Source organism: Mirounga leonina, unplaced genomic scaffold, assembly GCF_011800145.1.
Source record: "Mirounga leonina isolate KUSES-001 unplaced genomic scaffold, KU_Mleo_1.0 Mir_98, whole genome shotgun sequence".
Taxonomy (NCBI): domain Eukaryota; kingdom Metazoa; phylum Chordata; class Mammalia; order Carnivora; family Phocidae; genus Mirounga; species Mirounga leonina.
In genome coordinates this window covers 4,426,542-4,438,774 of record NW_023270921.1, presented here as the reverse complement: position 1 = coordinate 4,438,774, position 12,233 = coordinate 4,426,542, and the positions used below count along the sequence as shown (strand labels likewise).

The following is a 12,233-nucleotide window of genomic DNA, read 5'->3' as shown; positions in this document are numbered from 1 at the left end:
TTTCAACTGCACAGAAGAGAGAACAGCAAAGTAAAACATTTCCAAAATAAATCCCTACTCCATACTTATATCTGAGGTTCCTAATTAGAGATTTTATCTTGCGACTAATTACTCTTGAGTAATACATTTTGACCTAGCTCAAATTTCCACCTTTGCTCTTACCTTACCTTCAGCTTATAGAACTGACAGAGACAGCTTTCCACTTACTTTTACCGTTCCCTTCTCTGGAGAGCCCTTACCAGCGCAAGGGGCCATGTAAATTATAACCTTTATGCCTTCACTGAAGCTAGAGTAAAAAGTCCAATTGTAACAATGTAAGGGCATATTATTAGGAAAGAAAATCACTTAGGTTTTGTTTTCTTCCTTGAGTATTAAAACAAACAATAATTCCCTCAAATGTGACTTACTTTGGGGGGTTCACGAAACATCTGGTCCAGTGAAATAAACTCGAGGCTGGGCAACAATTCAATAAACTGGCCAAAGGAGTCCAGCTTCAAAGCATGGCACCGCACTAAGTTGATATCCACCAATCGCGTCCATCTTGAGTGGTCTGTTGGGAGAAACGACATGGCCAGAGAGTTTGACTAACACTTTCTCCATTACGGATGAATTTTGCTATAGGTCACAAAGATTTTCAAACCCTTTTCCTTTAAATAACTTTGATTTTATCTCATGATCTCAAAAACTTGATGACTAAATTATGATGTCTTCTTACCTAATTTCATTGTGAAAACGACAATGGCTTGGGAATTATTAACTTGAAACCAAGTCAGCCTTGATCTAAATGTGATCCATTCAACAACCTACATACCTATTCAACAATAGGACACTAGGTTAAAGAAATGCTGGTGCATTCTTTTAATAGAACATTATACAACTGTCAAAAAGAATGAAGGAGAATTGAGTATGCTTGCTATGGAAAGCTCTCTCACATACTCTTCGTGTAAAAACCAAGCTACAGGAGAGCGTATACCTAATAAAGTCCTCTGTATATAAATCATTTTTAAATGCTCTGCATGTATAGGCTGCAATATGCACAAAATAATCTGTCCAGAGAATATTCAAGAAACCATTGACGGTGGTTACCTTTGAGAAGAGGAGACTTTTCATTTTGTACCTTTCTGTATTGTTTGGTATTGTTTATCAAGTGCATGTATTACTTTTAGTTTTTAAGTGTTAACAGGAGTTCTGAGTGATGGGATTATAGGCCATTTTTTGTTTTCTTCTTTATACACTTCTGTATTTAAGAAAACAAACAAACCAAAAATCCAATAAATGTTCTTTTTTTAAAGTGATCTACGCCTGCTACAACCTAAAGTTTGTATTTCCCAGTTAACTTCTTGGTGCAGCTGCGCGAGGGACAGAATTTCACTTCTGGGAGGGGAGACACGGCCGTTCTAATGAGTAATCCCAACAGATGGCCCAGAGCCTGAGAAGAGGCTGGAGACGGGCTCTGTAAGGAGCTACAGTAGCCTTATGAGGCAACTCAGACAGGAGAGGAGGCTGTTGTGCAGGTGTCAGTGAGGGGGCTTGGTTTGGTTAAAAAGGATGTCAACTGAAAATTCTCTAGCTCTGAATTTATTTAAAGGTTTGTGAATTTAGGTATTTAAGAAGGGCCTTAAGAGTAACAAATAGTACCACTCTCTAGGGAGGAAAATGAACTCCCCCATATAAGGAAACATATCAAGTACAAAACTCACACTTCTATACACAAGGGATCAGGTAGGGAGGGGAGAGCTGAAATAACCTAAGATTTTAAGGCAAATGAAAATTTCACCACAAGTTAATGCTAAATACGTCACCTAATTGAAGTTTGTTTTTTTTTTTTTAAATACATACCCACTTTGTCCTTTCAGATGATGTGCGCCATTTGAAGGTAAGTCAGAGAAAACAAATATAATATCCCAGGCAACAATTCCTAACCTTAATTTTGTGTGCCTGGCTCAAAGAAATATACAAAAAAATCAGGGCAGTTGAATCCGTAACCTAGACAGTGCCAATTTCTAGGCAGAGAATTTCAGGAGTTCAAAGAGGCACTGATAGAACATTTCCAACTAGGTTATCAAAGGTTCCCAGCACTTGTATGAACATTCATATAAAATATCTACATTTTACATTAGGAATACAATTCATATCACACACACAAAACAAAAATATGTATTCTTTTGATAGCAGGCAGACATAGCCATAGTTAAGCCTACAGTACCTGAGATCCAATTGTATGGGTTATGGAGATGGGGGCAATTATAAATTGCCAGATATTTGATACAGGAAAAAACTTCATTGACTGCCTTCATCCCTATATCGGTGATGATACCAGGATTTTCTACCACATCAGCCAAACCATACTTTACCAGATCTGCGTTCGCCATTCTGCCTAGAAAGAGAAATCAATTCCAAAAAAAAAAAAAAAACAACTCTTAAATGTCATGGAATGTTGCCGATTCTTTATCTTAACATCCAGTATATCACTCTCTATGATTGTTCTGTGTCATCGATCCATCATCAGGTTCAAGTCTGAATACAATTTTAGGGTTAGGTATTCGGTGTAAATACCATTTACTTGCAAAATAAAAACTTACATTAATATTAAAAGTCAAGGGATAGCTAACAGAAACAAATTATTTTCAATTGTTTAGAAGAGGAAAAAAGCAAAAATTCTTAAAGCAAAACTGAAGGATATATTGTACTGGTTCACACGGTGAAGTCTTAGCTTTAGCTTAGAAAAATAAGATCTTAAATATGTAACTCTTTCACAGTGTCAGGATCATGTTTTTGGAGTCAGGTGTGGCCATGTGTAGAAAAGAGTAAACTGGGAATTCAGGGTCATTCTTAAAACCCACGGTACTGGTTAGTAAAGATGTACCCATCCCCAGAAAATGGGACTTCTAACTCAAATAATTCCCATTAAATTAGCACTCCCTCTGCCAATGGCCTTTAGTGCTCCCCATCTTGTAGGCACGCACAGGGATGGGGGTGGGGGTGGGTATCAGTAAAAGACAATCCTCCGTTCTCGTCTGTGGCACTGGAAATCACACCTTAATTCCTTGCCTCCTGTCCTCATTTTTCCCAGCTTCCTGCCTTTAATCTCCAGGATGGTCCACTTGACTACAAGCAATCTGAAGGAAAAGGGACTGCATCTAGTTAGTTAACAGTCACATTTTCAATGACCAACAGAGTGCTGGGGAGACAGGAACTCAATAAACGTCTCTCATAGTCCTCACTACCACCTGCCACCAAGTACGAAGAAAACACTGTTGCTCTGGTGAAGATGCCCCACACATCACAGAGATTTACACCTTTAGCTCGGAGCATGTTTAAAACAACTATTTACTCCAAACTCTTCCAATTTTATTCTCCACATAGTTCACAGTCTCTCTCTTATAGTCCCCGTTTTTTGTATTTACTGGCATTTCTTGGAGATTCTACCTTAATCCAATCCATCCTTTACAATTCGGCTGGGCAATTTTCTTTAGTCTGCTGTAAACACATTTTTCTTATCCTTTGGACTTGAACTTTTCTAATGATTGGGTAAATCTTGAACTGACCCTGTTCCCTGTCTGCATAAATGTTGTAACCTGACATAATAAATCCATCATCGTACATTCATTCCTTTGAGACCATCACCCTCTTCCAGCTCTTGGGGTCTCCTGATTATCACGCTCCCTCAAGAACTCTGATGACATCACCCAGAACTCATCTTTGTTTCTTTTGCAGGTCTCAATTCCATCTCTCTCCCTCTCACCAAAGCCCCAGCACTAAAGACAACACTACTCTGGTTTTTAATAAGTTTTACATTCCTATCACCTTTGAATAAAACTCTGCTATCATAAATCTATGAAAGCAAAAAACTCTTTAGTGTTCATCTTCGGAACACTTTTCTTCTACTCGTAACACACAGCTTCTGCTTTTCAGCACATCCATTTCCCCAATGTGGCACTGTCATTTTTACCATAAATGTATCGGGCACAAAGGTGATGTTTCTATTGATATTTTGCCAAGTCTCTGTAACAAAACAGTGACAGAAGTTTTACTAGAGGTGATGCCACCCCCACCGTCCTGGAGAGGTGCTTCAAGATCTAAATTACTGAGAAGAATGAGATTAAGTGACAAAGTATGAGCAGTGACCACGCGTTCTTCCCTGGATGCTCTGTCAGAGGCACCTAGCACCTACAGTGATACAGACAATCCTGGGCTGTCTTTGGAGGATCAGAGGCAAATACATATATGGAGAAATGGATGAACTACAGCAAACACGAAAACAAGAATTGATTATGAAAAGGTCAAGACAAAGAGATTTCAATGTGAAAGACACTATGAAATATGCTGAAAAGCACAGGGAGCAGTAGTCAAAAGGTAAAGTGTTTTTCTATTGAATTTGTGTTTCAGGGAAAGAGACACTGTAGGGGAATAGCTGGTTATAAAGATAACTCTCAAAAGACAATCTTTCAGTGGGCCTAAATGTGGCCATCTTGAAAATACAAAATTTGTTAAGTTTTGAGCTTTGGGGAAGACGAAAAAATAAAATTATAGAAGGAACACCAATTACCAAGCTAAAAATTTTGCTGGGTTACACATAAGCTACTGTAGAAACAACATAGAGAATGTAAGCAACCCCATTCAAAACCAGAAAAGCCTGGTATCAGATACACTAATTTTATATGAAATGACTATACTAGTTTAGCATTTTAAAGCTATGTTGGTGAAAAGCCCATCTTTTTCAAAGTTACACAGATTAAATATAATTCCCATTAAATTGGCAAGAAGATAATAATTTGATTTCTTAATCCTTCGCATGTAATAACGAGCACTGCAACAAAGAAAAAGTAAACAAAACAATATTCAGACATCTATTAAAAATGAAAAAGGACAACAGTCACGTTTGACCTAGACTGTCCTGACCAGAGGAATTAAGCCTCATATTCTTCTACAATGCAAACTAGATCCTAAGAAAAAGTGCCATCTGGTATGACAGTGAGTTTAAGAAAGACCTGTTAGAAATTACACGGGGAAGAAACAATTCTTGCAAAAATAAAAACATGCTGACGGTGGAAATGCTCTTGCATGTCTGATTAATGTCATATGTGGGGAAAAAAGCTTGAATAATGAATTGACATGCATTCAAACCCAAAGGAATGAGTTCCCAATTGTAAATACATTCCAGAAAATGCTGTCAACAAGCCTTCCAACAGCAATCATCATCAAATGAATACTGACCATTATGTGCTCACACTATCTGGGAAATCCAGAACCCCCAGCGGGCTTATTATGGAAATGAAGAGCATGGACAGGGAATGGGACCTCATCTGAGAGGACCATCAAAAGCTTCAAGAAGTGTGGCAGATCAAATTCAACAAATGGAACCAAGGATGACATTCTGTGAAAAAAATGAAGCAGAATGGGAAAGAAACTTGGGCAGTAAAATGGAGACAATATCAAATGTAGGTAAGGATTTTTTTTTTTTTTTGTATACTGTTAATCATTATATTTTCTTTAATATGCTAAGTCAGAGGCAATATGGGAAAAAAAAAATCACTGACACTTCAAGATTAAATTAAAAGTTCCTTTTTCATGAAGGCAGAGCCCCTAAAATCTTAAGCTGTCTTATATCCAAGAAAATATGGCACATCTCAATTCAAGTTTCAGTTTGTCAAGTAAGTTCCCTACAGCAATTCTAGGGAATAAAATGGTTGATTAAGTCTTACTCTGCAGCAAAAACTCATCTACATATCCCAGATGAAGTGTTTCAAACTGGGGGAACTCCAGCTCTGCCATCTTTAGGGCAGAAAAGACGCCATCTTTGGTTAGGGAAGGCTGGATCCGAACTTCATGTAACCTATGAGAAAAAAATATCAGAGTAAAATAAAAACCATCAGCATCAAAGGTTCCTCCTAGCATAAGGCTCTGAAAGAAGTTCATCGTACCGAAATGTCACATGCAAACAACTCTCCTCTCCTCTATTAAAAAACATTAGAGATGTTTCCTTTAAAGGAGCATTTTGCAAAGTGTGGGCACAAGTTACATTAACAATGAGTTACACAGTAAGAACTGTATATCCTTTCTAGTGCTTGCTTAAACCTGATTAAGTCAAAGTCAGAATCTGCATCTGATGCTGATTATTCAACATCTTTTTTTATGCTGTTAAAAGTGCCATTTTAACAAAGATTATAGCTCTATATTGGGTAACAATACCTACTTACTTAAACTTAGAAACAGTTTTATTTATATGCTTAATATTCTTTTGATGGAAAGAGTTTTGTTTTTAAATTGAAAAAAATGGTTAACTCAATTTAAATACAATATAAAAGGAGAGGCAGACTTCTGATCTGTAGGAAACAGTAAATGTGGCATAAACTGATATAAAGATATGTTAAAAATATAAAGATGTTAAAGGTCAGGACTCTTAAAAAGCTGACTTAAAATACTGATTTCTGAATAGCAAATACTATCACCAACTAAAATAATTCCAAAAATCAGAGAAGGTTCAAAGAATGGTTCCCAAGAGAGCTGCAGTGTATCAGTGCTGATTTCTGTTGGGACTTCAGAATGTTGACTGCTTTTCTCTCATGAGACCACACCCCTGCAGAGCTTGCTGGGTCTGGAGGGCAGCTCAGCTGGTCATCAGTTATAAGACTACCACTACTAAGTGATGCCCTAATACTATTTAAACAACTCCTTTATATTTTACATCTGGATGAGACATAATCAAACTTCATACACACATTCTCCCAATTTTTGTAAAACAGGAAAAACATAACTCTAAGACAAAAGACAACATGAAGAGGAAACATACCTACGAGCAGCAGTGATAATGAGGTAACCAAGATCTACTTCAAGAGCATTTTTGCATGCTCCCAAAACAATTGTGTGCAAATTTCTAAAACCACCTAGTTAAGGGAGAAAAGGAACAAAAACAGTAAGGATTTCCTTTGACTACAGCATGTTCAGTATTTATATGCATTTTAGATGACAATTATCTGGTTAAAAGTAAATCTAAGTTTGTTTTTTCATTCAAATTAGTATCTCAAGATGAATTATGACTACTAGTCATTTCCTAAAAAGAGATGAAAACAGATACTGTCATTCTAAAGAGGCATTCTGATCGTGTCGGAAAATTACTCCAAATTATTGAGGCTTTTAAGAAAGGATTTTCAGAAAGCTAGACATTCATAAGGGAACTGTAAAGAAGGGATCCTGACATTTTCTAGCCAAAGTTTGAACCTCCAATATATCATATGGAACAAGACCACCACTCCTTTAACTTCAACTGTTTTTTTATGTTTTTGGAATTTGCTCTGTAAATACAGAGCAAAAACAGTACGTGAATTATTAACGTATACAGCTCAATGAATTTTCACAAGATTGACTTTAAACTTTTATGAATAGAATCACACAGTATGTACTTTTGTGTCTGGCTTCTTTTGCTAAAATTCTTGTTTAGGAGATTCATCCAGATTGTTGCATACAGTGGTAGTTTATTCATTTTCATCACTGTGTAATATTCCTTTGCACAAATATGTCACATTTGAATCATCCATGCTGTTGCTGATAGGCATTTGGGTTGTTTCCATTTGGAGGCTATTATGAACAGTGCTACTATGAACAATTTGGGGCATCATCTTCTGGTGAAGAGATATGTGCATTTCTGCCAGGAAGGCAACTGCTGATATGCATATAGTCAACTTTAGTAGATACTACTAAACAATATTTTGTTGCTCTACATCCTGGCCAACACTATTGTCTCTTTCCTATTAGTCATGCTTAGGCATAAACATTTTAGTGCTTGTGTATCGCACTGTGGTTTTATTTTGTATTCCCCTAGTGATTAATGATGTTTATCATTTTTTCATGTTTATGGGCCATTTAGTTACCACCTTTTGTGAAGTCTTTTCTATTCAGGTTGTATCCCTATTTTTCCTATCAGCTTGTCTGCCTTTTTCTCATTAATTTCAGAAGTACTTCATATACTCTAGATACAAGTCCTTCATCTGATACCTGTATTGCAAATAGATTCTCCCACTCTGAAGCTTGGCCTTTCACTCTTAATCATACCTTTTGATGAATGGAAAAAAATGTTTTATATAGTAGAGTTTATCAATTTTTTTCTTTATGGTAAGTGCTTTTTGGTATCCTGTTTGATAAATCTTTGCCTACCCAAGGTCAAAAAGACATTCTCCTACCTTTTTTTATGAACGTTTTGTTTTTCACATTCGGATCTATGATTCATCTATCTGGAATTAACAACTTTTGTGTGAGGCATACTGACTCCTTGAGTAAAATATAAGGCAGAGTCATTCTTAAACACTTTATTAGGGGAGAAAAGTCTGGTTTTTCTTTCAGGACAATTATACAAATTCTTAGCTTTTGGCATCTCTCTCCAGGTCTTCTCTCTAATGAATGGTTCCACTGTGGTCTTCTTATCCCTTCTCTGACTTTTTCCTGTTTGCTACAGCCATGCAATAAAAATAATCTAGAGGAAGCTTGCTCCATCCCCTTCATACAATGTAATAAAGTATACTTCCACCATACTTGACTGAAAAAATGCCTAAAAATGTACTGCTTACTCATATTCTAATAGTATTAATAACATCAATTTTTACCAATAGTACTTAATGATATTCCATTTATATTTTGAATATACAAAGTTAGATTTTTGTTCTCAACAGTTAATTATCTACTTTGCTAAATTTTGTGGTATTTGTGTTGTAATGAGGAGATGTGGAGCACATTCTGTTATATATCATTATTTAAAATGTAACTAAAGGACCTAGAGAGTAAAATATATTTTCCTTTTAAAAGCCATCCTCTGAGATGGATCTAATATCCAAGTGATAAGCATGAAAGCATCTGATATACCTTAAAGTATGAGACAAATGTTAGACGTTATCATTACTAATGCCTGAGTTCTTTTGTAGGCCTAAGATGTCCAAGTCAAAAAACATCTCTTTTTACCAACAGACTACTAGAAATCCCTGTTAATATTTCTCAGGAAAATTCCAAATATAATAGCTGTACGATTAACTAAGTAATAAGGATTAACAAGCCAGAAAACATGCTTTATCACTCTATTTTGAGGTTTAGCATTGCATAAAAAGAAAATGAATATTAGTCCATGCTCATGGTTACTTATTCTCCATCGGATGCACCAGACAGAAAGGGCAATTACTAACAAGCATTTTCTTTTAAAAAGACTCACAAGAGAAGCTAAATAAAAGCATAATAATTTTTTAAACTGGTTTAAAAAGTATTCAGTAACTAAAGAAAAACGAATACCTGATCTCCAACTGTCTTCAACTACGTGTTGGATAAGACCTCCAAGGAAAGGAACTCGAACCATTTCCAAATGTTCCAAGTTTCGGGCAGAGGCTAAGCCTGTTACTAAAGGGACATACTTCAAGGAGTTTGTGGGCCCTAGGGGGGGAAAAATACTTCAGTGGAACAATGTAAATTGACTTAAAGATGAATTTTCAAACCAGCAGCTGAAATAACTTATAAATTCTATGTGTGAAACTGACAGCCAAGTAGTTAATTCTCTATAATTTATACTTATTAGAAATGAAAGTATTAGCCTGTTAACCATGTATTTATTCAGCATAAGGGTTTTTCAGTAACACTGGAGAAATACTTAGTATTTGTCATAAATCCCCCAAAGTTTCAATAGTTTTGAGCTCAAAATAACTAAGGGGAGAAAGCCAAGGGGAAGATGGGATCCTTCACTCAAGTAAATAGCTGGTCATAAATACCCATCTGTGACCAGTGTTATATGAGGTATTATGGAAGATCACAAAACATAGTCCTATCTATCACAGAACTTACAAATGACATGGAAATAAAACGGAATAATTCTAAGAATACAAAGGCGTGACATATCAACTATAAAAACAAGATCCGTTGTACTACATAAAAAAGAAAAGAGTGAAAGAGAAGAGGAAGGAAGTGTATAGCTCAGGACAAGGGAACAATACACAGTGTAAAGACAGACACTGAGGTGAAGGCTGGTAGGGTTGCAGAGGGGACACTGAATAGGCAAGCCTGACAATAAAAGAAGGTACATCTTGGTAAAGAATCAGAAATAAAAATATCAAGAGGGGCCCCAGCTTTTAAGAACTTTAAAGCAGAATAGTTCCCACCTGACAATCTAAGGCAACAAAGACACTGAAGGTTTCTGAACAGAAAAGCAGTTCCATAAAAGCAGCGCTTTCTGCTTTACGAGATTATGTCATGCTATGTAATCAGAAATCAGAGATCTGTTCTAACAATCCTACAGAAAGTAAAAAGTGAGGGGTGCCTGGGTGGCTCAGTTGGTTAAGCATCTGCCTTCGGCTCAGGTCATGATCTCAGGGTCCTGGGATCAAGTCCCGCACTGGTTTCCCTGCTCAGTGGGGAGCCTGCTTCTCCCTCTCCTGCTCCCCCTGCCTGTGCTCTCTCTCTCACAAATAAGTAAATAAAATCTTTAAAAAAAATTTAAAAAAGAAAAAAAAGAAAGAAATTAAGTGCCTGTAAAAAATATGTAGAGACTGTGATGCCCCCCTCTCCCCCGCCAAGGGTAAAACACAAATCATGTGTCTATTGACTTTAAAACAAAAAGAGCATTTATTTTCACAAGGTGAATAATTTACCAAACATAAATAATAACAACATAATGTAATTCGATTTACAAATGTAGCTATGGAGTTTGCTTTAGGATATTTTTAGATATTTTAGAACTGTGCCATTACCTGCACAGTTCCTCATGACGAAAGTTCGTAAACTGATGCAAAGAAAGTCTTTGAACGGCTGTGGTTTAGTGAGTCTTACCCACTTCATATAAAGGTGCCTTAGCATCGGGATACAAGGAATTTCAGGAACATTCACCCCTAAAAACATATACCAAAAAAACAAAAATCACAAAAACACTCTGTATTCTGCATAAAAGTGCAACAGTCTACTTTTCAAGTTGACAATTTATCCTTCATGGATATTTTCACCACAACGAATTGCCTAATCAAAGTCCATCAAGTTTGGCTTAGTTAAAACAGGCTTGTAACGAACAATTTAAGCAAACCATGAACACTCTACTTTGTTATTTCTTTAGAAAAGGCATATGGAGATGGGATTTTAAAAGTATTCCCACTTTTTATACACATGAATCTTTCTCATAACTCTACAACTCTTCCAGGATACATACATACACCCAGTAGACGTAAAATGAAAACAGGTTACTGAAAACAAAATTATGTGGAAGGAATACACAAAAGTACTATTTGACTATCAATGTCCACTGTCCCACCAGTGAAAAAACTAAAACACAGGCAGGCTAGTTGGCTTCAAATATCATAATATCCAAAAACAGAGATTAAAGCTGTTTCTACAAATGAATGAACCTTAAGGATTTGTAAATGTGTGGGAGAAACCAGTCTGTATGACTCTGAGAAAGTGAGAAACCCATCAGTCATTTATTTTAATATTTCAAATTGATAAAGGTATTTTATCCTTCAGATCCATAAATGACTTAACACTAGGAATCATACCTGCAGAGGACCCTGTCTGGGAGAAAGGGGATGGAAAGTGGAAGGAAAAGCCGGGAGACACAGAAGAAGAAAGAAGATCCGTAACTTGTAAGTTCTGAAGGAAAGAAAGCAGATCAAAGACCTTGTCCAACAGTTAAAAACCAGAGCCTCACAAAAAGCCGAGGAAGTGACACAAATCTCTGAGAGAAATCCTAAGGACCCAGTGTGATGGCATTTAACACACAGCAGCTGGCAAAACCAGTTTAATACCAACTTCACTGGTAGAAGTCCTGCTAGCAAAGGCAACTAGAGAAAGCGAAACTAGCAGAGTACCTGAATGACTGGTTTTTTAGAAGCTAAATTCTGCAGGATGCTCCTACTATAAGGATTACTCCTTAACCTGCCCCTTCCCAAAAAGCAGGTACCTTTAGACTTAAACTACGCATATACCCTGTATGGCAGCAGATGGGAAGTAAAATCGAGGATGAGACCAACGGAAGAAAGGCAGAGGCAATGAGGTATAGACTAAGCCTCAAGATGCAGAACTCACAAATGTACACTTAGTATCTACCATGATGGTGGTAATTCTGATTAGCAAACTCAGTAGCAAGAGTGAGAGAGAGATCCACCAGACAACATAGCTCTATCGTATGCCCAATCCACATTTTGCCTCAAATCCATTCTATAAACAAAGGACACAATTGCTATCTTCCCAGCACGTGCACTAATTTACTATACACATTT

The 12,233-nt window shown here is 36.7% G+C and overlaps 1 protein-coding gene across 7 annotated transcripts in view; it reads right to left on the bottom strand.

Annotated features, from left to right (window-relative positions):
- The window catches only part of LOC118006676 (F-box only protein 38), a 54,385-nt gene that overhangs the window by 24,827 nt on the left and 17,325 nt on the right, over positions 1 to 12,233 (bottom strand). For all 7 annotated transcript variants that reach the window (XM_034999414.1, XM_034999420.1, XM_034999421.1 and 4 more), the window contains 6 exons: positions 10,719 to 10,856; positions 9,274 to 9,411; positions 6,794 to 6,887; positions 5,706 to 5,836; positions 2,207 to 2,377; positions 408 to 550 (listed from right to left, as the gene is read on the bottom strand). In XM_034999414.1, coding sequence (XP_034855305.1) covers positions 408 to 550; positions 2,207 to 2,377; positions 5,706 to 5,836; positions 6,794 to 6,887; positions 9,274 to 9,411; positions 10,719 to 10,856 — 815 coding nt within the window. The remainder of the gene's footprint in view (positions 1 to 407; positions 551 to 2,206; positions 2,378 to 5,705; positions 5,837 to 6,793; positions 6,888 to 9,273; positions 9,412 to 10,718; positions 10,857 to 12,233) is intronic.